The 24,002-nt window shown below is 51.0% G+C and overlaps 1 protein-coding gene across 1 annotated transcript; it reads left to right on the top strand.

The window, feature by feature from the left end:
* ZNF341 (zinc finger protein 341) lies at positions 1 to 20,341 on the top strand. Its single transcript, XM_088529178.1, is given in 16 exon segments — positions 1 to 43; positions 2,651 to 2,761; positions 4,278 to 4,465; positions 5,582 to 5,734; positions 6,331 to 6,570; positions 7,847 to 8,042; positions 8,777 to 8,861; positions 9,744 to 9,934; positions 10,895 to 11,088; positions 12,211 to 12,419; positions 14,009 to 14,105; positions 15,775 to 15,907; positions 16,755 to 16,866; positions 17,648 to 17,718; positions 19,791 to 20,263; positions 20,265 to 20,341. Coding segments are annotated over 16 exon segments (2,532 nt in total). The 5' UTR covers positions 1 to 12; the 3' UTR covers positions 20,313 to 20,341.
* The last annotated feature ends 3,661 nt before the right edge of the window (positions 20,342 to 24,002 follow it).

Here is a 24,002-nt window from a genome sequence, read left to right as displayed (position 1 = left end):
CGCGACTCCAAAATGGCGCAGGCGATCTTCGAGGCGCTCGAAGGTAACGGCGCTGCCGAGACACCCGCGCGCTGCCCCCTGCCCGGCAGCCGCTCCGGGAGCGGCCCCGGCCGGCCCGGCGGGGCCCCCGCGCGGCGGGGCGGGGCCCCGTCCCCTTCTCCCCGCCGCGGCGCAGCGGTCCCGGGCGGGCGGTGCCGGGGGCGGGAACGGCCCCGCGGCAGCGCCGGCGCCGCAGGGTCCCCTTATCCCCTCGGTGCCTCCAGGTCCCCTGCGTGGGCGCAGTGTTCGGTGCCGCTCCGGGCACCTCGGGTGCTCCCCGCCCGCTGCCGGGGATCCTGGGGGGGCGAGGATGGCGGCGCGGGTGCGGGGATATGGGAGGACACTGAGGCATGCGGGACCCCGCGGTGCAGGTGGCCCTGGGGGACTCGGGAGTGTGGAGTTACCCTTGGGGACATTGGGCATGAGGTGGTGGGGGAACGTGGGCCCGTGGGGTGCGGGTGACACTGGGGATGCAGGAACGAGGGGTGATGCTGGGGACAAGGGGTGATGCTGGGGACATAGGAACCTTGCATGCGGGTGGCCCTGGGGATGCAAGAGCCTGGGGTGAGACACGGGGATGTGTCGTCATCGGTCCCTGCTCTGCAGCCGTGTTTCACCGTGCTGTCCAACAGCTCCTGTGGGGACGTCCCTGCGCCCGCTCTGCGCCCCATGAGCACCCCGGGCTCGGGGCAGCCGGAGCGAGCGAGGAGCTGCTGCACTTGGAGAGCTGGGAGTGCTTTGTGCACAACCAGCTGCCTCAGTTCCTCACAACGGGCTTCTTGGCGTGTGTGTTTCTCATAAGGTTCCAGAGAGTGCCACATTTTGGCAAATTAAAGAAAGAAAAACAATACTTTTTTAAGTCCACAAAAAGTGGTGGCTTTTCATGGCTGATTTAATTTTTAAATTTTCTTTTCCTTATTTGCTTCAGTTTCAGTGTGGTGGAGACTTGGCCTCTACCCGCAATGCTGCGGACGTCACCACGTCCTCAGTCCGTGCTGGGGACAGGAACATCTCCCACCCCTCACTGGACACCCAGTGCTCATGACAGCAACCAAAAGCTTAGGGTGAAAGAGCCCTAGGTACCTCCTAAGACTGGGAGCAGGGGGGAAACCCAAACACAGGTGAAACGGAGCCGACCCATTTCACTGTCCAAGCTGAGAGAAACATGAAAAGTCAACAAAATAGCAACAACCAGCAGTTTCACATTTTAGACTAGTTTTCTTGAGACCTGTTGTGTGTTCATTGGGTCTTGGGGAAGTCGTACAGTAAGGTGAGCAGAGTGGGCTTTTTTTAGGTTTTGTGACTTTGCAGAGCATTGTACAGACACCACCAGGCTCAAGCCAATGCAGACCGCTCCGAAGCATTCTGCTTGAGCCTGTGCACGGCCTTGACTGGCGCCGAGTAACTGTGCTTGCTTTAACTCACTGGTTGCTAAGCCCCAAACTTTTTGATTTCCCTCTGTATTAAATGCGCAGCTATGCAGTTAACTCATGAAGCTGCCTACGGTCTAGTCAGACTTGCATCTTGTGGGCACTGAGCTTTCTATAAACTGTGGCATTTTTCAGGCTGCCTTTTGTACCCAAAATGCAGAGGAACCCACACGGAAAGAAGGAGCTGCTGCTTCTGCCCCTCCACTTCTCTCTACTCTAACCTGTCCTGATGTTTTACGGTCCTTCACAGTGCTGCTTCTTCACAGGTTTCTCATCAGGATCTCTGCTCACCTATGCTGTTTGCAAACTGTTAGACTTCCATGTGCTCTCTGTTTCATGGCATCTATTTCTAGGATTTGCCTTGGTAATGATGGGCAGTCTCATTCTGCAAAGATCTTTAATGTGTTGCTAGAGAGGAGTGATACATGTACATCACACCTTTTACCTTTTTTATTTTTTATTTCACAATTGTGTTGCTCTGCATTTCTCTGCCTCTGATTTCCAAAGCAAGAGAAAAATGGCTTTGGGCTGACCCATGGGGCTGTGTGCCGCTGGCCAGGTGGGCTCCCTGCACGAGCAGCCACTGTCTTCTCTATTTATCTGGAATATTTTAGAACATTTTAGCTGTAGGGAAAAATATTTGTGCCAAAGCATGCGGGCCAACTCTGACAACAAATGTCGGGTGCGTGTGCTCTTGTGTAGTCCTGAGGGAGAAGGAAATGAGAGCGGGCGACTGGCAGCTCGTGGCAGAGGCGCCTGCAGGGAGCCTGGCCGGGGGAGAGGGATCCGTCTGCCTCTCCTGCAGGTCCTGCATGGCAGGTGGAGGGGCCAGCGAGTGCCCCAACGCCCTTGCCAGGAGCCCACGCTTGCAACTTGCAAATGCAGTATCCACGTTCTCCCGATGGCCGGGACCAAGAGCCGTGTTCCTGAAAACAGGGAGGCGTCTCAGGTGCTCCTACTCAGAGCAGAGCTTCCTGGTGGGCTGACACAAAGCTGCTGCCCGCCAAGGGTTTTGTCACACACTGCCTCCCAAGGGAGGTACATCCAGGCCGTAACCCTGACTGGACCGTGATGTCCCAACCAGCCATTTCTCAGCTCATTTTCTGCAGATCCTGCGAGCAAGTTCACTCTGCATTTGATCTTCGCTCCCTTTACCCTCCCCACTTGTGTGTCCCTTGCAGGCATGGATAATCAGACGGTGCTGGCTGTGCAGTCCTTACTAGATGGTCAAGGAGGGGCGACCGATCCATCTGCTCAAAATGTCAGCTCATCCACCACCATCCAGTCCATGGGTGAGTCTCCAGCGCCGAGAGAAAGAGGAGGGGGCAGCGGTCTCTTCCAGCGTGCTCTCCGCAGTGGTCGGTGATGCAAAGTGTGCACATGGGAAAATGCTGTGAGCATTGTGACCCATCAGCTGGGCTCGGTGGAGCAGGAGGAATGGGTCTGTGCAGAACGATGCTTTTGGAATTTGTCTTGGCAAGATGCTGGACAGGGCACTTCCACATGTTTACGATGTGAAAAAAGGGAGCAGTATACTCACTGCTGAAAGTGTTTGTTATTGCTTGTATTTTGCTAGTGCTTGCTACTGTTTATATTTTTTACTATAATGAGAAGTCCCTTATCCTCTGGGGATGTACTGCTTGTCCAGTCACTGAGTGAATCTGTGTGAATGAATATGGGAAATAGTGGCTTACATGCACATGACAGCTCCTGTTTTGGCCTTCAGGATGTTTTTGGAGCTGCCTCCCCCAGCACTGGTAAATGTGGACCAGCCAGTGCTGGACTAGGACTTGTTGGGCAGGTGCAGAATTGCCTCTGGGTCTCCCACCCATTGCAGATTGCAACTACAAGTGTTGCAAGCTATGGGTTGGCAGTTTTGCTGGCAGAAGATCCAAGAGCCTATGCGGGGGGTTGATACTTCGAGCCTTTGCTTGTGAGAGTGTGTTTTCTTTCTGCTCTTTTTCCCCTTGTGTGGAAGAGACTAGCTTGTCTGTGAGAATGATTTGGACAGTGAATTCCCAGTTCAGCCTATTATTGAGAAGACTTCTTGTGGTGACTGTGTTCTGAGCTGTGCTTTTGGAGAGGTCTGTGCTCCCCTGCACTGTCCTGCCTGAGCCTGTGCTGGGAATCAGACAGTAGTCACGCTCCTGCGAGCCATGGGGTACTTTTTACCCAAGAGACTTGAATCCAGCTGTCTCTAATGAAAAGTGGTATGTGCCTCTTTGTGTTGATAGTGCTGCAGATTTAATCTAGAACATGGTACCTGAGTTGTGTTCTTTCTGCCACTAATATCAAGCAGAGGCACCGAAGACCTGCAATCTTTCTGCAGGGGAGGTTTGAGGTGCAAACTGTGCCCTGATTTTGCCACTGACTCTGTACTATGATGCAAATTATTCCTCTTCGTCTGTGCGACTTAAGCAGTAAAACCTGCATTAGCCAAGGATAGTCATGATGCTTTGAAAGAAGCAACTTGACTAAAAGCAGGAAGTGGTGAAGGAGCAGAGCTGGGCTGGATATTCACATCTTTGAGATGAGAGGACAGGCAGTGGGATTCAGCTTGTCACCGTGACATTGTGAGTTTTGTATATGGGTGCAAGGCAGAGACCAGTGTGATTCCATCACTTGGTTTCAAGGCAAGCTGGGGAGTGGGGAGGAGGGACAGTTCTGCTCTTGCAGCTGATTCTGTCCTGATGATGACCTCCTAGAGATCCAGAAGGTGCCTGCTGTCCTGCTCCTTCTGGTTGGCAGTTAATGGAACACTGGCTGAAGAAAGGAGGCTGGAATGGTGATCTGGTTCTCTAATTGCAGATGATGAAGATGTCTTTCTGTGTGGGAAGTGTAAGAAGCAATTCAACTCATTGCCTGCGTTCATGACCCACAAGAGAGAGCAGTGCCAGGGAAATACCCCTTCCCTCTCCACCGTCTCCCTGGCCACCAACAGTGGGTACACCCCGTCCATCACCTCGCTGCAGCAGGCTCCAAATGCCAGTCGACAGGTACCTTGCAACAAGTCAGTGGGTTCAGGGGCTCTGTCCCTGCTGTTTTAGGAGTGGGAGAACCTCTGCATTATGCTTTTAAATCCAGTGATACCTCATGATTGGCCTTCTAGGATGCTCAGCTGTGGTTGTGTTGGATTTTGATGTCATGTTACATCTGCTTGGTCCTCTGCTGTAAGGTATCCTTCAGCATGAGTATCTAGCTGCTTTTTTCTTAGGCCAGGAGGTTTCTTATCATGTCTCTGCTCAGGTAAACTCCATTTCCACCCAAGAGCACTGGTGTCACAGCCGGCCTGGCAAGTGCCCATGCTGTATATTACTCAGGGCGGAGTGGATCTTGCTCTTCCCTGATCCGCAGTTTGGCTCATGAGCAGAAGAGGATGGCTGTGATTGTGGCAGCCTCTCCCCTGCATCCCTCTGCCAGTCTCCTGCCGATAACCCCACGTGGTGTGAGGTCATGTGTATGATGGGGTTGTTCTTGGGAGATTCTCTTCCCCAAGAGACTCTCAGGAGTGAGTTTGTGCAGCAGTTCCCTTATGCATGACATGTCCTCTGACTGCAATATGGTGGCTTCTGAATGCTTCAAACCAATTTTTGTTTTTCTGAGTTAACTTAGTGCTGGTGGATGGTGCTGTCTGGGTTTGCAAACACTGGTCGTTTCTACTAACAAGAGAGGACAACCCAACCTTTGCTCCTATAGTCCTTTTCTGGTCTTAAGATATGAGCCTGATGTTCACCATCTGCAACCAGAGCAGTATCCCCCAATTTCCCACCTTTCCTAGCAGGGAAAGCATCCAGCAAAGGCCCCAAATTATCTGCAGCCAGTTGCTTCTGCAAAGCTTGTTTAATATCCAACCATCTGAGCCAATGACCACTTCTTCAAGCAGTCAGAAAACTTTGTACCTCCTTCTGAGGTGAACATTTCCAGAGCTTGCTTACTGTTACAGCTAGAAACTGCAGAGGACTTGATAAGAAGTGGTACATAATTACCTTAGCTTATCTACTGGCTAGACCCTGTGGAAGCAGAGATGCAGAGGGTCAGTAAAAAGCTCAGTGTCGTTGTTATTCTGATTTTATTGTTGATGATCAACAGTGCAACCTTTTTTTTTCTTTCAGCAAATTTCTACATACATCACGGTTCCTCCGTCTCCTTTGATCCAGACCCTTGTGCAGGGGAACATCTTGGTTAGCGACGAGGTGCTGATGTCGGCCATGTCTGCCTTCACCTCCCTGGACCAGCCGATGCCAGCGGTGCAGCCCTCAGTGCAGGTAAGGGGCTGCGGGGGAGTCCTGCTGCCTCACTAGAGAAATATGCCTCGATGCTGAGTCCTGGACACCTTCCCAGTGTGACAGCCATGTCCAGGGAGGCCTGATAGATAATGACAGGATAACTCCAGGGTCTGCTCCCTCCTGCTGTCCTTGTTGCTGGATGCGCAGGTATTTGTAGTATAATCTTCCACCTTTTTTCTCCCCTTTTTTAGAGCCCTCATCAGTTCGCCATACGGATCTCATCAAGGGATGGTTGGTGTATGCTCTCCTCAGGGCTGGATATTCTCTCCAAGCTCTGAAAAAGTCCTTAATAACCAGAAAGGTTAGGAGAAAAAAAAAAAAGCATAAAAGCGGTGGGACTTCAGTGCTTGGAGACGATACCTACCAGCAGATCAAGCCAACCTTCTGCTTGCCTGCACAGCCTGCTCCAACGTGGCAGTTGGGTGTTGGCGGTGTTGTCACTGATGCCGCTGGTGCCATTTGAAACCCTATGGGGAACGTGGGTGTGAGGGTGCAGCACTTCCACTTTGGCCTTGCTAGACCAGTGCTGCATTTTTAATGCCTTGTGTGCCTGCTTCTCCTTGTTCTGTTTCCAGAGCAGCTTGAATATGCACACTGGGGCTGGCTATCTCTCCCAGCCCCCTCCGCCACCCCCGCCTCCTCCGCCGCCCCCTCCGCAGCCGCCACCGCCTCCCCCACCAAGCCTCGGGGCTCCGGGGCAGCCCGGTGCTGGGGGTGGTGGCGTGGTCGAAGTGTACAGCGCGCCTGCTCCCATGGCAGCAAGCAGCACGGTGGAGATCCAGTCACTGGGGATGCAGCCCTATCCACCCATAGAGGTAAGGCTGAGCAGGATTAGAGTCTGGGAAGATGTGTTAGGTTATTTTACACACACAAATTATTTCCTCTGGGAGCAAGTACAGATCGGAAAGATGTCATCAAGAGGAGGGGGGTTCTGAGAACAGGAGAAGGCAATTGCAAGAGAGAAGCAATGTGTTTTATTGAGGTAAGACAGTGATTTAACAAAGTTCAGTTGTAAATAAGGCAGTGATTTGACAAGGGTCAATGGCAAGATTCACTCAGTTATTTACTGCATGGAGAACAGGGTGAGATGGAAGTGTCGAGCAGACCCTCCCGATGAGTCACGAGGTTCAGAGTGGAACCCCTTGCTTCCAAACACCTCAGAAGACTCTGGGTGCAGCTGGATCCAGTCTCAATCTCAGACTCAGTCAGTGGTTTATGTCGAAAGGATTGTATGCACAATCAGTCAGAGATGTAACTTAGCAAAGTTTCAGCATGCTGTCGGTCACATACAGAGGATCTGTTGCAGGTAAGGAAGCTCTCAACCTGGAGGAGTAACCTTGAGAGGTGTCCCTATTCAAGAGCAGGCTCTGTAGTGCAGCCTGCTGCTGTACAGGAGAGGTCAAAGGGCTCTGGACTGGAAACTACGGGTGCGATAGAAGTTGGCCAGCCTTGTCTTTGTAGTTGACGTCTGATCTGGAAGTGCAGGTGTTCAGAAATGGATGATGGTGTTGGATACTTAGTGCTCTGTGTTAATTTATCAGAGTGCGTAATGAAAAGAGCTCAAGCCACGCTCCTCCAGACTGATGTCTCTGTTTTCTTCTCTAAGTGTCACCCCACATTCATTCTTAATGATAGTGCCAGTGTAAATGGAACTGGAGTTTTCCTGTGCCTCCTTCCCTTCTGCAGTCCTTCTTGGTTGGCAGAAGGGCCTGGAGGTCTGGTAACCTTCTCTGGAAGGATGAGAACCCGTTCTAGGTGTAGGACCTAGTTGGGGGAGACTAGAGAGCTCCTTCAGAGTTTCTCTGTTTTCCTGTTTCTGATAGAAAAAATCCTGGGTGCTTGGTGGTGTTCAGCAAGAGCATTTCATGCAGTACCTGCCATTAGTTTTAGGTAGAGACACATTGTTGGATCAAACATTTCTGTTGATCCAAACACAAGTTGGATCTGGTTTGGCAGGAGGCAGAAAACGGCTGAACTAATACCCTCCTGTGGCAAGTGTTGCTGGAGGTGTAGAGTCATAGGTGCTGTGCTTGGCACAGCATGACACTGTCTATTAAATCTGTTTTTCCACTGATAATTGCATTCTTCCAGGTACCGAGCCAGTGTGTGGAAAATCCTGTATATCCCTCTCCTCCTGTCTTCAGCCCTGGGAAGCAGGGATTCAAATCCAAGAGCACCAGCGCTCCCACACCTTTGACCAGTGCAGGAGGAGGCAACGTGGTTGGCTTTGATTCTGCCTCTGCTGCCAAAAGTAGACGCTCCAGAGCCGAGAGCGGGCTGCTTGAAGGTAGGTGTCCTCATGGCTGCTGCCCTGCTCTAGCCCGCAGGCCCCTGGGCTTGTCCTGTAGCGCACAGTTGAACCGCAGGCTCTCCAGACTCTGCTGGGTGGCACTGGCTGTGCACTCTCCTCTCCAGGAGGAACAGGACAGCATACCCAAGGCTATGTAGAGCAGCCAGAGATGCAGACTTGCCTCTTGTCCATTATCTCTGGACACACGTGAAATGACTGTCAGTGTGCCACTGCATGGTGCAGACTTCTGCTAAAACACTGCAGCTGGATGCTTGTTGGATCATGCTTGAAAAAGGGGATATCCTGCAAATAAGGTGATAGAGTTTGGTCCGTGTTAAGTTGAGCAAGAATGCCCAGCTGCAAGCCCAGAGGCTGGATGTGGCCTGACCCTTAACACTCAGCAGGTCTCAGCAGCCCAGTCCCTGCTACGTATTTTGGTGTGTGTACTGCCTGCAAGCAAAACGTGCCTGTCCGCAGGCAAGGCAGGAGAGGCGTATGTCTGGTTGCAGGAAAGATGAGCATCAGAGCCTCCCTTTCTTATGCAGAGCTTCTACTTTTAGATGTAGCTCAGGCTACATTAAATGTAGCCTAAACTTCTCTCTGCTCCAGCCAGGCACATCCTCATGAGTGTTTTAATCTTTTGCCGGGGTAGATGTGTGTTGGGTGCAGAGCTGGGGTGGATGGGGCTGAGCTGCACGATCTCATTCCTGTGTTGACTCTTCTGCTTCCAGGGAAACTCAAGTCCCCCAAGCTGAAATGCACTTATTGTGACAAGGCCTTTACCAAGAACTTTGACCTGCAGCAGCACATCAGAAGGTAACAGTGTCACCAGTGTGGATGCAGCCAAGCAGCTGGGGTGGATCAGACATAGTGCTGTCGAGGGAGACTGCACAGTCCCATAGGCCTTGTGTTTGTCTTGCCACCCAGAATACATAGCACATCGGGAGGTGATCCTTCACCCTCCTCCCTCCAGTATAATTCTCCCAGTGAGTAGCTTAGCAGGTGGGGTGAAAGCTGCATCGTTGGTGTAACCCTCTTGGTGATTAAGGAGTGGGACTAGGGACATAGACATGGCCTTGAAAGGCAAACCTCTTGTCACCCAACTGCTGGAACAGTGTCACCTCTGCTGCTTCCCTCTGCCTTTGTTCTCCTTTCCCACCCTAGCAAGCAAGGGCTGCTTGGGGGCTGGTGTTACCAAACCATAGGCCAACCCAGTGTCTAGGTGGGGAGCTCTTGTAAGATGGAGGCCTTTGCCAGGCAGCTGTTAAAATGTTCAGTATCTGCCCCAGCAGAGACTGCAGAACTTGAGGCAGGTGAGAAGGAGTAAGTGGTGGTTTTGATCCCTTTCCCATGCCAGGTGCCAGAGCCAACTTTTTCTCCCACAGCAGAAAAGCAGAGTATTTTGGCCGCAAAGAGGGGAACACAGATTCAGGGAGATCAGGGGATTGCAAGCTAAAAGCTATGTGTGAATGAGGGAGGGAGGCATGACAGGGATGAGCAATGAGGTCCCAGAGGTCAGTGTGGAAGCCTTCAGAGTGATGTCCTGCATTGTGGTAGAGCTCTCTCTCCTCCCCTCTTCTTCCTTTGATCCCTTCTTGTCCCCTGGCTGAGAGTGCTGAGTGCTCAGTGCAGTCCTGCAGCAGCCTTTCTGCTGTGGTCTGTGCTGGGGGCCGCTGAGCCGGTGCCTCCTGCCTTCAGTCACACAGGTGAGAAGCCCTTCCAGTGCATTGTGTGCGGCCGAGCCTTCGCCCAGAAGTCCAACGTGAAGAAGCACATGCAGACCCATAAAGTGTGGCCTCCAGGGCTGGGGTGCACCATCTCCCGCAACTCCATTACGGTGCAGGTCATGGCTTTGAACCCCAACCAGACGGAGGATGAGGAGAACACAGGTTTGCTGCTTGGGGAGGGCGCGTCTTAGAGGGGAAGCAATGATGTGAGGAGTCTGCAGGCTGCTGCATCCTCTCGTCCCTGATGGGGAAGGAAGAGAGAAAGGAGTTGTATGTGCAAGGGGGCATGTCTGCATACCGCCTTGGGGTTTAGCAGCACACATGAGACAAGTGCAGTGTGTCCTGTTGCAGCTCATGAACACCCATAGCAATAGTGTGTTCAGACACTGGCGAGACGGCCGTCCTGATCTCTGTGCCTGGTCATACATGGGAACAGGAGGCATCTTCTCCTTCCTTACTCTCTGGGGCTGCAGCTTTGGCAGCGTGTGAGCCATGCTTGGCAGCTCTGATCCAGTGTCTGGACAAGATGGTGATTTAACATAGTCCCGTGCTCTGGCCTCTTTGTGATGCTAAAGTCATGCCTGGGGTGGGTCTGGCCAACTGGAAATGTTAGAGGCAGAGAAAAACTGCTTGCTGCAGGCAGTGATGTGGGTTTCCTCAGTCTCAGGTAAGAGGGGAGGGAACAAAACTGTGTGGGAATGTTGTGTCTAGGCCAGGGTCCCACTAGATCTGCTGTATGCAGATTTCAGTGCTGCTGCTGGACTGTGTGTGTTGCCTCCCATCTTGTTCCCCCATGTCCCCCTTCCCATCTTGCTGCCTAAGATGGGAAGTGAATCTGGCTTGAGTTCCTTGGAGGGGGTCTGCCATGATGACTTCTCTGTGGGGCACATTTATTTCTTTGGAAGCAGTGTGGTAAAGGGAACAGGTCAAGGAGAGGAAGATAGAGAAATCAAAGCCCTTGATATTCTGTAGACAGGAAAATTGGGGAATAAGTTTCATCTGAAAGAAAGGAAGAGTCTGGAACCAGTGCCAGGCCTGGGATGTCTTGGCAGTACAGGGCTTGCAGAGCAGCTTTCAGAGCTGCCTGATTGCAGCCTTCGACTTTGTCTCCCTGTTCTTCAGGTTTGAGTGAGCCCTCAAGGAACCCTGTGCAAGCTCCCCAAGACATGGCCCCGTTGGAGGAGAGCGAGGCAGGCAAGCTGGAAGCCAAGCAGGTTGTCTTGATTGATAGCTCTTACCAATGCCAGTTCTGCCCCAACAAATTCAACACTTACTTCCAGCTCAAATCACACATGACGCAGCACAAGAACGAGCAGGTGAGTGAGGATGGAGGGTGCCTTGTGTTGGTGAGACTGAGACAGGCTTTGTCCTGTGCCCTGGCACCCACTATCTGTCCTTGGCATGTTGCTTGCTCTCTAAAGCTGTCTGTGCCTCCCCTGCACTGTAGCTCGCTGTATTGCTATGTGTTGTGTGGTCTGGGTGGTTTTGAAAAGCTCCACTGCCTCTGCAGTGCAGAGCTGCTGGTGAGAAATTGCTGAGCAGGTTCAGGCAGCTAGAGAAAAAGGAAAGAAGCAAAATCCAAGGTCTTCAGTGTAGATGGCAGCTCTCAGGTTGTGGGACAATCACCACTGGGGTGTTGTGATCTCACCTATTTGGGTAATTTCAGGTGCTCAGTACAATAGCCCTTTCTCCATGTCACTCGCTATCTTCAGAGGAAATGCCCTGATGTTCTGCATTTGCAGAACAAATGTCTTGTGGAAGTTGAGCTAGTTCAGCCCAACTCTCAGAGGTGGGAGGGGTGAGGGTTAGTGGGGCTCATCTTTTGGCGCTATGTTTGCTTCTGAACCTGGTCTTATCCGAGGGATCATAATGGAAAAGGAGCAAGTCCTGCTGGAGGGGAGCTGTGCTGAGTTTGCCCATCCTCTGCAGCTGTTGGCCAGCAGCTGTGGGGGTCAGGGAAGGAATCTAGTTGTGTTGTTAGCTATGCCCTGGGAGGGCCTCTTGTGGGCAAAGTGAGCCTTAGGCATTAGCCTGATGGGTACTGTGCAGCACGAGTAGAGTTTGTCCTAGTTCCTGCTCCATTTCCAGGAGTCTCTGCTGTTGTCTTGACCTAGAGTTGTCACCCACATTTTGACGATGAAGCTGCTCTGCGCTCTTCTTTAAAGACCTTCCTCTGGGGCAGGCAACAGAAGGAGAGTATGTTAGACCACCCTGATGCCTTGCTGCAGTGCAGAGCAGGGTTTCATTGCTGTGCCCCTTCCTGTGTGCCAGCCAGTGGCCTTGTGGAAAAGCTGCGGTCACGATGGGCTCTCTGGGAACTCTGGTGATGCTGCTTTCATAGCATCAGTTCAGCTGCTCCCTAACAGGGGGGACGAAGGGACAGAAGCCAGAAGGCCATGTTGTCTGTTCACTTCAGTCACTCTCCTGCCTTCCCTCAGGTATATAAGTGTGTGGTGAAAAGCTGCGCTCAGACCTTCCAGAAGCTGGAGTCCTTCCTCGAGCACATCAAGAGTCACCAGGAGGAGCTGAGCTACTGCTGCCACCTCTGCAGCAAGGACTTCCCTTCCCTGTACGAGCTGGGTGTCCACCAGTACTCCCACAGCCTGCTGCCTCAACACAGCCCCAAGAAGGATGTGGCCATGTACAAGTACAGTAGCAATTGGTGCTTACAAGGCTTGTAGGAGTGAGTGCGTGCTGAGCATGTTTGGCTAAGAGCTGTTGGGACCCGAGGGGAGAGGGGGGCTGTGTATTCTGCTGCCATGGTTCCCTTGAGGGCCCCTCCACCAGGCTGCTGAGATGAGCACTTTGAACTCAGAATTGGGCCTGAGGTTTAGGATGTAATGAGAGCATGACCCACTATAATTCACTCTCAGGTCCTGGAGCGTGAACTGGCTCAAGGTGCTAACAGTCTCCTGAAGAGAGCAAAAGCAAAAGATGATTCCCCTGTGAGTGGAAGACAGGGCAGGGAGTGATGGGTTGAAATTTGAACAAGGAATATTTTGGAAAGACAACAGAACACTGTTACCGGTTGCATGGGAAGATCCCATCACTGCAAATGCTCTTACCAGGGACCAAGAGTGAGGTGGGCACAGCTGATTCTGCCTTGGGCTGGGTGAGTGACCCAGGGGAGCCCCTACCCAGCCTGTCTTCTGTGGTTCTCTAATCACCTTCAGCGAAGGAAGTGAGGGCTGCCCAGGAAAAAGAATTCTTTCTCCTTTTCTCTTGCTGAAAAGGGGATATTTCCTGGGAAAACCTTCCTATTAATGTAGAAAAGAAGTGTCGTAATTTTCCAGGAACAGTGCTTGGAAACAGCTGAAGTGCTTGTAGGTAGATACAGGAAGAGTAAGAGGTCCAGTAGAAACTGGAGGTCACTTAGGAACCTTGTGGAATAAGTATCTGCTGCTTCTTAGTTGAGCCATAGTTTCTATCTACCCTTGTACTGGGAAGCTGCATCCTACAGCTTGTCTGTGATCCTTGGGGTCAGAACCCTGCTTATCTTTGGGGAGGTTCTAGTGTGACCTCCAAAGGAAGAAAGGTTTCACAGCAGATACACTGTGTGGGTGCCTGTGTATTCGTTACTGACAATGCTTGCCCCCTTGCCCATGAGCGGTCAGGTTTGGCAGAGGTCTCAGGAATACTGCTGCGTTTATGGGAATAAATGAGCAGGTGGAGGAGAGGTCGGGGGTGCCGGAAAGGCAGCAGTGTGAACCCAAACTTCATTTGACACCAGAAACCCCAACTGGGAGAATATTATCTTGTGACTGTTCCAACCACAGGTTGCACTTCAGTTGTTCTTCAGTTGCACTGTGCAGTCATCCAAGAACTTCTTCACTGGGAACAGTAGTCTTCTGGCAGGAAAGATGGGAAGAGGTGTTTTAAATAGGTCTTTACTTAGGGCTCGTCTCCACCAGGAACCGTGGAGTATATGCTCAGGTCCCTGGGTGCTCATGCCAATAAGTGTGGAGAGTTAGTGTAGCAGAGGATTTTGAGACTTTTCCACCCAGTTTTCCAGCACCTCTCCTTTGCGAAGGAAGTGAGTGTGATTTGGCCATGTGGGTTGTTGAGGTTTTAGAACATCATGATGTTGGTGCCATCTGTGCCAAGCCATCTCTGCCCAAAACCAACCTAGAAGGTGACTGGTGAGTGGGTGTGCTCAGTCCAGCTTGGGGTGAGCCTGTGGTGTGGGGTTTGTTGGTAGCCTCATTCACAAGCTCTGTCCTTTCTCTCTGCATTCAGATGTGTGAAGTGTGTAAATAAGTACTCCACCCCGGAAGCCCTGGAGCATCATCTGCAGACAGCAACGCACAACTTTCCCTGCCCTCATTGCCAGAAGGTGGGTGGGTGACCGCTGCCAGAGCCAATCCTGGCCGTGCAGTTAGGGCTCCGAGGGGGACAGGAACCTTTGACTCCTTTTCCTCTCCCTTCCTACCTCAGTACGGACTGGCAGGCTTGAGAGGTGCTTTTCGGAGAGCTGGAAGCAATTGCATCATGGCCTCCAGCTCTCTTGCCTCTCGTGCAGAGTACGTTCCTCTCCTCAGTGCTGGCTTTTCTCTTGGGCCTCGTTTGATGCCCAGGTTTTGCAAGGGGACATTTCTCCCTGTCCACCCCCTGCACACCGACGTGCTGCGTTGGGTTCGTGCCGTGCAAAGAACTGAGCTCCTTTATTCTCTTGACACACCCAGCACGGAGCTGGCTCGGGCCTTCAAAGGTATGGGACCTCACACCCTGGGCTGCCACCCTTATTTCTTAGCAGCAGGTGTGCCTGGAAAAGTGAGGCAGCTTTTGGGGAAGTGTTAGGGTGGCATCAGTGCCATGTGTCTCAAGGGCTTTGATCCACCATGCCTAGCTATCCGTGGCTGGAAGGGTTGTGCCTGGGAAGTCCCTGGAGAGCCTGGGCATCCATGTTGCTCTCCTCACCTCCCGCCACGGTAGAAATCTTTGGGTCTCCCCATGTTCCACTCTTTTGGATGAACGCTCTGTGTCCTTGGAAAAGAGGAATCTGTCTGAGTGTTGTGAGGGGGACTGGAACAATGCCCGGGTAGATTTTGACTGGAAATACTCCCTTCAGCCTGGCCTCCGAGGGGGCTTAAGGGGCAGAATTTTGTGGGATTTGAATTCTAATAAATTATTATTTGAAATCCAGACTAAAATTTGGACCCTTGCTCCTCTGTTTATAGCCAAGGAAATGAAAATCCTGCAGTGGGGGCAGGAACAATCTCAAAGGAGTGACCACTCTGTACTGAGGTAGCGCAGGAAGGGGAAACACACTCCTGCCATGGTTAGTAACTCGTGTTTCTTTACCTGTCTTTCCTCCGCTCCCCCTGCCAGGTGACAAATGCCATTTTGGGCCTGGGTGGGACTTTGAGCGGCAGCAACAGTAAGACTTTGAGAGCCTGCAGCAGTGATTTTTTTTTTCATTTTTCTTTTTGAGAGTATTCTTACTCATACTGCCAGCTTCTGGAGATGCTGTGAGAGCCCAGCCCTGGGCAGCAGAACCCCTGGCTCCCCTGTGCTTGCATATTTTCAATATCCCCATTAGCCAAAGGGGACTGACTTTATAAAAACTGTGAATGGGTGTACAGCAGCATGGGAACCTTTGGTAATAGCTGATTGGGAAGTGCAAAATAATTTTAACATTGTGGGAAGGTGGTAACTACTGGAGTTCCTTACCCAGCCTGTGCTACTGATGGCTCCAGTGGGCTGTCCATGTGGGGCACTGGTCGTCAGCACTTAAATGGTGTTATAAAATCTAGCAGAAAGTTTTTGGCTTATTTGTTTCCTAAGGATAAGAAGCCTTTTTTTTTTCTTTTTTGCTCCAAAAAAGCTATATGTTTATTTTCCTTGCACAAAACTGAAGATTTCCTCGGTGCTTCCTTTCCAAGAACACAGTCATCCTGAGCTTCTTTGGCTTTTTACCTAGGTTATGCCTCCCTTGCCCATGCAGGCTCAGGGATCTCCCCTGCCTGCTGCCAGGTCTTAGCCTTAGTCTTGTGTGTTCACAGGTGTTCCCCTGCGAGAGGTATCTGCGCCGACACATCCCCACGCACGGTGGGGGCAGCAAATTCAAGTGCCAGATCTGCAAGAAGTTCTTTCGCCGGGAGCACTACCTCAAGCTGCATGCCCACATCCACTCGGGTACGGAGCTGAATGCCTTCCCTGCCCGCTGGCAGCCTCCAGGAACAGGCGCTGGGGGATCAGAGCTCAATGAGTGGGACCTTCCTCTTCCCAGCTCCCTGGTGATCCCATTTAAGATGAGCTGTAACCTTGAGATTGCAGATAGAGAGGCAACTTGAGGCTTGTTATTCCAGGCACAGAACCCTGGCAGTGCAGCTTCCATGCTTGGCTCTGGGCTGGGAGCATATTGCCTCTTGGGGACGATGCTTGACCCGTGCACGTTAGTGGACTGGAGCCATCCAGGCTAGACCCAGAAATTCTGGAAATACAATGCAGACATGACACCCAAGTGGCTCTGGATAATCTGTTTTGGGCCCAAGAGACTTTACCAGATCCAGTGCACTGCTGGCTTTGCTGGATCCAAAATGGTCTGTGCCTACTGCTCCATGTCTCAAAACTGTAATCCTCCTTGCTGTGCCCCATAATGCCCTGGCTATTTTCCAGACAACTGGAAAAACAGTCAGCTGCATGAGTCATATGTAATGCATGGTTTTGGATCAGCCTCACGCCCAGTACCGCACCAGTTAGGAGTGGGATGCAGAGCTGGCTTCCCTGCTGTCCAGGGTTACAGAAGCCAAGAAAGCTGGCCCCAGGGAGGATGGGGACTGCAAGCTATCCATCCATCCATCCATCCATCCATCCATCCATCCATCCATCCATCCATCCATCCATCAGGCAGGCTAGGGAAACCTGGGAGAGATTAGGGAGAAACAAAAACTGGCTCTACTGCCAGAGTGAATCCTGTACATGACAAGGGCAGCCGTGTGTCCCTGGGCGCTCCCTGACTCTTGCTCTCTTGCTTACACAGGAGAGAAGCCCTTTAAGTGCTCGGTGTGTGATGCAGCCTTCAATCGGAAAGATAAACTCAAGCGGCATATGCTGATTCACGAGCCTTTCAAGAAGTATAAATGTCCCTTCTCGTACGTAGTGTCTCCAGCATCGTGCTATGTCTTAATGGGTTGTGATGGGATTTGGGAGGAAAGGAATGTTTCTTTATATACGTATGGCATGGTATATGTATGGCATTTGCCAATCCACTGGTTCTTGGAGAAGCAGTAAGGCTGGGTGCTCTTGAACTAGGAACCTAGAAAATCCCTGGTACTGATTTACTGCAGCACTGCATCATTTCACCTCAGTTCATCAACCTGTGTAAAATAATGCCTGCCTGCTTGGGAGGCTCTGGGGACTACATGTAGAGAGCACCGAGGAAAGGAAAGAATATTATCTGAGCACAAAGTGCTGAGTGTAGTGATGTCCCCAGCTGTCATGTCTCAAAAAGCACTTGGCAACGTGGGAGCTAATGCACAAGCCAGAGAGTCAGGTATAGTGGGTGCATCCTGTAGAAAGTGTCTCTGGGACAGTCGTGGGGTCTTTGACATAGTGAGACTGAGTGACTTTTCCCCGCTCTAACTAGCTTGCAGCTTCCTCCAGAATATTTCTGCTTCCAGCTGGGATCTTCAGTTTGCTACTTCTAGGAGCATTTGTGGTGACAGGGGCAAGGTGTGGTCTAGCAGAAATCAGATGTGTCCATGTGACAGAGTGTTTATTTCTTGCCCTGTCCAGAAGGGTTGAAGTAGTGCAGCTCTCAGGGACCTGTGGCCTGCTAAGGAAAAGAGCTGTGAATTGCTGAATGGCTGAGCATCTCTGTGCACCAATACCCAGCTGATTTGTGCTGCTCAACCATGTTCGTTTTTCTTCCAGGAGCCACACAGGCTGCAATAAAGAGTTTAACAGACCAGACAAGCTGAAGGCTCACATCCTGTCCCATTCAGGTAAGTGCAGCTGGCCCCTGCTCTTTCAGCCAGTAGTTAGGCATGAAGAAGTTGTTGGGACTCGCTGTGACACTGGGGGAGCACGTTACAGGAGGAGTAATCCAGAGAAGCAGGAGGTGGAAAATGGTGAAAGTGCTTCTCCTTTGTGACCCCCAGAAGTGCAACGTGTTCACTGCAAATGCTTTCACCACCATGTCCCTCCACCCATTGCTCAGCTAACACAGCTGCTATGCAGTTTTGCGGGAGAATTTTCCAGTGTTTTCCATGCATAAGCCTGAATTCTTAATACTGTTTATTAGCTTTTTATCTCTGTGGTTGCAGACCTGATTATGCAAGCTTGTGTTTTACAGTCGTGTCTATCTTTTGGCTCTTTTCTACTGCACTATAAACCTGTAGGCAGGCCCTGCTGGCTGAGACTCTTGAGACACTGCTGGATTATTCAGTGTGCTCGCTTTCAAATGAATGTCTACAGTGATCTGTCTACTCCTCACTGATAATATTATTTCCCATTCAAGAGGAGAGCTCTTGGGATTCAATTCCCTTCTCTTTATGTTCCAAAAATGATGCTCCTGCTCCTAATAGAGACAAACCATTTTTTCTTGGGCCCTAGGGAACTCTGTGGGTTTTGTCTGTTGGGGTAAAACTGTGTCTTTCCTGTCATAGAATCATAGAATCATAGAATGCTTAGGGTTGGAAGGGACCTCTAGAGATCATCTAGTCCAACCCCCCTGCATACGCAGGGACACCTAAAGCACGTGGCACAGGACTGCATCCAAGCGGGTTTTGAAGATCTCCAGAGAAGGAGACTCCACAACCTCTCTGGGCAGCCTGTTCCAGTGCTCTGTCACCCTCACTGTTAAGAAATTTTTCCTTAAATTCCTATGGAATTTTTGATGTTTCAGTTTCCGGCCATTTCCTCTAGTCCTATCAGTGGCCACCACTGAAAAGATACCATGACCGTCCTCTGCACTCCCTCCCTTGAGGTATTTATATACACTGATTAGATCCCCTCTCAGCCTTCTCTTCTCCAGGCTGAACAGGCCCAGCTCCCTCAGCCTCTCCTCATAGGGCAGATGTTCCAGGCCCCTGATCATCCTTGTGGCCCTGCGCTGGACTCTCTCCAGCAGCTCCACATCCCTCTTGTACTGTGGAGCCCAGAACTGGACACAGTACTCCAGATGCGGCCTCACCAGGGCTGAGTAGAGGGGCAGGATCACCTCCCTCGACCTGCTGGAGACGCTCTTCTTAATGCAGCCCAGGATCCCATTGGCCTTTTTGGCCACGAGGGCACACTGCTGCCTCATGGTCAACTTGTCGTCCACCATGACACCCAGGTCTTTCTCCGCAGAGCTGCTCTCCACAAGCTCGGTCCCCAGCCTGTACTGGTGTCTGGGGTTATTCCTCCCCAGGTGCAGGACCTTGCACTTGGCCTTTGTCACGTGCAAAGCTTTGGTATGAGTGATTAGGTAGGGCTGTGCTGACATTGTCATGGCTGATATTTTATAAGCTCTGGCATATTCCCATATTTGGGAGGGAAAAAAAGTGAAACTATTATTTACCAAATGCACCTGGAAAAAAAAACAAACAATACCCACAAATTTTAAGTCTGTGATCTGTCTTTCTGTCTTTTCACCACAATCACTTGACACTTTTTTTTTTTTCTGTTAAGATTTTAAACCCCTTATTGGAGGCCAGGACTAATGTAATCCTTCCTCAACCCTGACATGCAAGGTGTAGCAGCACCTACTTTTCTGATTAGCTGGCACAGTGTCATCTCAGACCATGGTGGGGATGGGCTGGGGTGAGGTGTGTGTGGGGGTGGCTAGTTGTTTTAATTAGCAAACCATGTGGCAGCATGTGGCTGCTTGGACAAGACGTTTCAAGTTGTTTCAAGCTGCAGGGTAGGAGAGGGAGGGAGGATATATGTTAGGAGGGATGTTTTATCAGGGAACATCTGCGGGGAAGAGGAGGCTGCCATGTCCTTCTTTGGTGAGGTGCAGTTTTGTCTGAACATCTGCGTGCCGACACGGGGTTCTTTAACAGCTCTTTCTCTCCTCCAACGCTCCGTGCAGGGATGAAGATCCACAAGTGCCAGTACTGTAACAAGTCCTTCAGCCGCCGAGCCCACATGATGGAACATCAGCGCTCGCACACTGGCAACTACAAGTACCGCTGCCCCACCTGCAGCAAAGGCTTCACGCGCCACAAGTATATGAAGGACCACAAGTGCCACCTGGGCTCACCCAAGGACAAAGACCTGCAGCTCAGGAAGCCCCAGAAGAAGCGAGTGGCGCGGGGGCGCAAGGGGGGCCTTTCCCTCCCCAGCCAGCTGGCCCTGGCAGAGCTGAAGGACGGTGCTGCTGGGGAGAGCGCCCGGGAGAGCAGCCCAAACAAAGAACAATTCCAAGAGTCGGACACTGTCCTGTCCATTGTAGTGGGGGGGTCAGGAGCTGCTGAATCAGACCTGGTTGTCCCGGGGCAGCCCAGCAACATCGCGTCCAATTTGGCCCTGGCAGACTTACAGGCTGCCTCGGATGGCCCTTGCACCTTGCACCATGCTGGCTGTGCCTGTTTACATCCAAACAACTGAGTGAGGATGTGTAGGGCCACTGTGTGGCTGGGACCTGCTGCCAGGGCTGTCAGACTGTGCTGAAAATTATCACAGTGAAAGACCAAAGCCCTTGTGGGGAGGTAGATGGATATGAGAGAGCAGCTTTCATTTCCACTTGTTCTTCCCTTCCTTGGGCAAAGGACTATCTAGAGCCATTGCTGGCTAGAAGGCACTGAAGGGAACAGCTCCATATTGTCCTTCTACATCCCTGGTCAGTATAGGGCAAGAAGGACTAAGATCCCTGAATCAGGGTGAGAAAAAGGAGTCTACAGCCTCGCAACAAACAGAGCTGCTGAAACCAGATGGCTTTGCAAATCACAGCCTATTCCATCTGTGGTTTTTCTAGCCTAAAATTTGTATTGCCCAGTATTTGGGTGGTCTAAGAGCAAACAAATGATCCTTCCTAGTGGAAGCGAGTTCATCCTGAAATCCTTTGGGAACACTGTTCAGAAATACCCTTGAATCACGTCTGGTATCTTTCTCTTCTCCGTCCTTATCAGTAGAAGGATGGCCTTGTCTGTACTACCTGTGCTGTGAACACCATGGAGCTGCAGTGCTGTGTGGAATGGGTGGGTGAGAGCAGCTGCATGTTGTGTTGGTGCCAGCTCTGAGTGCATGTGTGTGTGGGTTCTTTTGTGTGCTTGGTGTTCTGTCCGTGGTGTCTGCTCTTTTCATGATTTTTCTTCATATCCAAGGATTTCCAAGTACATGAGACAGCAAGGAGTCAGTTCTTCCCAGCCTGCAGATTTCCTTAGCTCAGTTTTATGGCCAGTTGTTAGGGTTTTGGGAGACCACTGGCAAGTGGGCAGTCAGGGAGCGGGGAAGCCCCGTATCACTGGTACAGTTTCTGTTGTATGCTTTCCCAAGCAGGACTCCCTCCTTATTCACTTCCCTCTCGTGCTCCAAGTAGCATCTCGTTTTAGCAATTTATTTTTCCTGCAGTGTTCTTCCAGAACAAGAAGGAGGAAGGAAGCAGTGTAATGCTGGTAAAGGAACTACACAGGCCTGTCCGGGGTCTAAGGCACACAGGAGAGCTATTGGGGATGCTGCTTCCTTGTCTCAGCTCAGCTCTCAGTCTCCCTTTTTATTTTATTTTTTATTTTTTTTTACCCCGTGGGAAGATTTTGGTTGTTGGGAAAGGGGACCTCAGTGGGCTAGAGGCTGCGGGCCCTGGCTCTGGTGGGATGTGCTGCCCCAGTGCTCTCCACCGTTTTTGTCCCGCTCCACAGATAGATCAGCAGAGCAGAACTTGTCTTTCTTGGTGCATTTTATGCAGTGATTGACCGAGCTGCCTGGAGATTTGGGAGGCTGCATTTGCAGTTGCTTTCTCCTGCACAGTATGAGGTGGGGGACAGGGTTTGTGAGGACACAGGGTGCTGATGTCTTGCCTACCATGGACATTTGCCACCTGGTGGCATGTTCTTCCAGACTGCATCTAGCCTAACGGTGAATTAGGGTCCTAAAACCACTGTCACTCCTGGAAGGTGATCACATAGCCCCTGTCTGGAACCTAGGTGATCACATAGTCCCTACCTGGATGGTTCCTTTCACCAGTTTTCTGTGCTCAGTTCCATCCTCTTAACCCCTCCTAACCCTCTTTTTGCTCTTTCCACTATTTTGTGATGCTTCTACACTTCCAACTGTGTTGGGATTTGGTAGGAAATGGAGTTACAGGATTTGGGAGGAAAAGGTGAGAGAAATGAGTTTAGCCTTAAGAAGTAGTTAAAGGGAAGGCCTTATTGCTGTCTACAGTAGCAAAGGGAGACTGTGGAGATGGAGCCAGTTCATCTCAGAGCCACACAAGGACAGGACAGGAGGCAAGAAGGACTGACTGGAATGTGGGAAATTCTGACTGAATGTGCAGAAGAAAAAAAAAAAAAAAAAAAAAAGCTCTACCAAGAGGGTTGTGAAACACTACAACGAGGGCACAGAGAGGCAGCGAGAGCTCCATCCTTGATCATCTTGTTAAGTTCAGAACTCAGCAAGAGCCTCCTGCTCTGATGACCTGCACAGAGACCTCCAGACAGCCCTTCCCGCCTATGTGTTTCTGTGAAATTTCTTGTCTGCTTTTGAGGACAGTTTATTTACCCACAGTGTTTGGCTTAAGTGCTTGGTTCTCATGGGAGGGGAACAGGAAGGGGATTGCTAAATATACTTACCCTCTTTTCCTCTGCTCTGTACCCATTCTGTACAGTGCCATTACATGACCTCTGTGCTTGCAGTCAGGTCTATTTTGGGAGTATGTGTGGGTAGAGCACTCCTCCAGCCAGCAGGAAAGGGCTGGAGACGTTCCTGCCTTTCTGGCCTCTGCTTCCAGCAGTCCTGATCACTGCAAGACAGTCTAAATGAGATGCTGAAAACGGTGTTTTTATTTATTTATTTTTTCTGGCTATGGTGAACATAATTAAGAGTTGGTAGCAGACCCTCAAAATGGCTTCGCACTCAATGTGGGGAGGCAGGGGCTGAGATGCCACGCTGTGTGCTTGATGTGCACGTGTGCGCTGCTGTTTCACCCAGACACTAGCGCTGAGTTTTATCTCGACTGTAATCATCTCTTTTGAGTAAACTACAAAGCGATCACACAGAAGATTATAAAGCAACGGCTCAGCAGGGAAGCTGGGCTGCTTGATGGCCCAGCTCCTGCCTGGGAGGCTCTGTGGATGAGCATGCCATGCATGTGCAGGATGCGCCAACCCTGCGGGATTTGGGAGGGAAAGACAAGCCCTGTCCCCCTGCTTCCCAGCGGAGCCGGCGGCACAGGAGCAGCAGCGTGCAGGGCAGCTGCCTCCACAGCTGCTCCCCAGTCCCTCCAGACCTGCGCAGATACTCCTGCAGCCTCACTGTCCTTCTGCCAGAAAGGAAAAAAAAAATGCAGCTACTTAAAAACCCAGGCCAAACCTTTCTCTGTAACCAGGCTGCCTGCCATTTCGGTTTTGTCATTGAGGGAAGTCTTGTGGTATACAAAATTGAATCAGAAAATGTGAATGCTGTCGCTGAGACACCAGGAGTTATGTGCCATACGCAGTGCTTTTCTCTGCGCAGTGAACAGTTAACACGTGGACGTGGCTTCTCACAGCAGGCCAGGAGCTTCCAAAATCCTCCTCCTTCCTTACTGTCCTGGTCTTCAGCTATTTAGACTCACACAAAAACCTAACGTCATTGGATTCAGATGTGTGCTCAGAGAATTTACTTTGTCCTAGGACCATTCCACAAGGCTGGCTCAAACCTGCCTCTTGGACACAACCATTCCCTTTATGGACCTGCATCCTGCACTTTCTGCAAGTTTCCAGTAGGATCCCTGAACTGACAGCATTTATTTAAGAAACAGACCTGATACGGATCAGAACAACGGTCCGTGGTGCCTAGCATCTGCTTTCTGACAGCAGGGGTTCATGTGAGAGTAAGGAAAGACCACGTAAAAAACACTCACCCTTTGTACTCTTCCAGTGTCTAATGCTACCAACCTTTTTTTTTCTTTTCTTTTTTTGGCCTCAGAGAGTGGTTTTTATAAGCCTCAGTGGACTTTTCTTCTATGTATTTTTGTAGTTTCTTCCGTATGGAATATTACAGAGGTAACGATGGAACAAGGCAGGACCTCGTCAAAAAGCTTTGCTGCTGCACTCCTGTAGACTGCAGATTTGTCTCTTTTCACTCTGTTCTGCAGGTTCTGGGC

Source organism: Tinamus guttatus, unplaced genomic scaffold, assembly GCF_059628265.1.
Source record: "Tinamus guttatus ecotype Peru unplaced genomic scaffold, ASM5962826v1 Tinamus_guttatus_pri_ptg000326l, whole genome shotgun sequence".
Classification (NCBI taxonomy): Eukaryota; Metazoa; Chordata; class Aves; order Tinamiformes; family Tinamidae; genus Tinamus; species Tinamus guttatus.
Note: the sequence above shows the minus strand (reverse complement) of the source record. Positions and strands in the feature narration are given on the sequence as shown.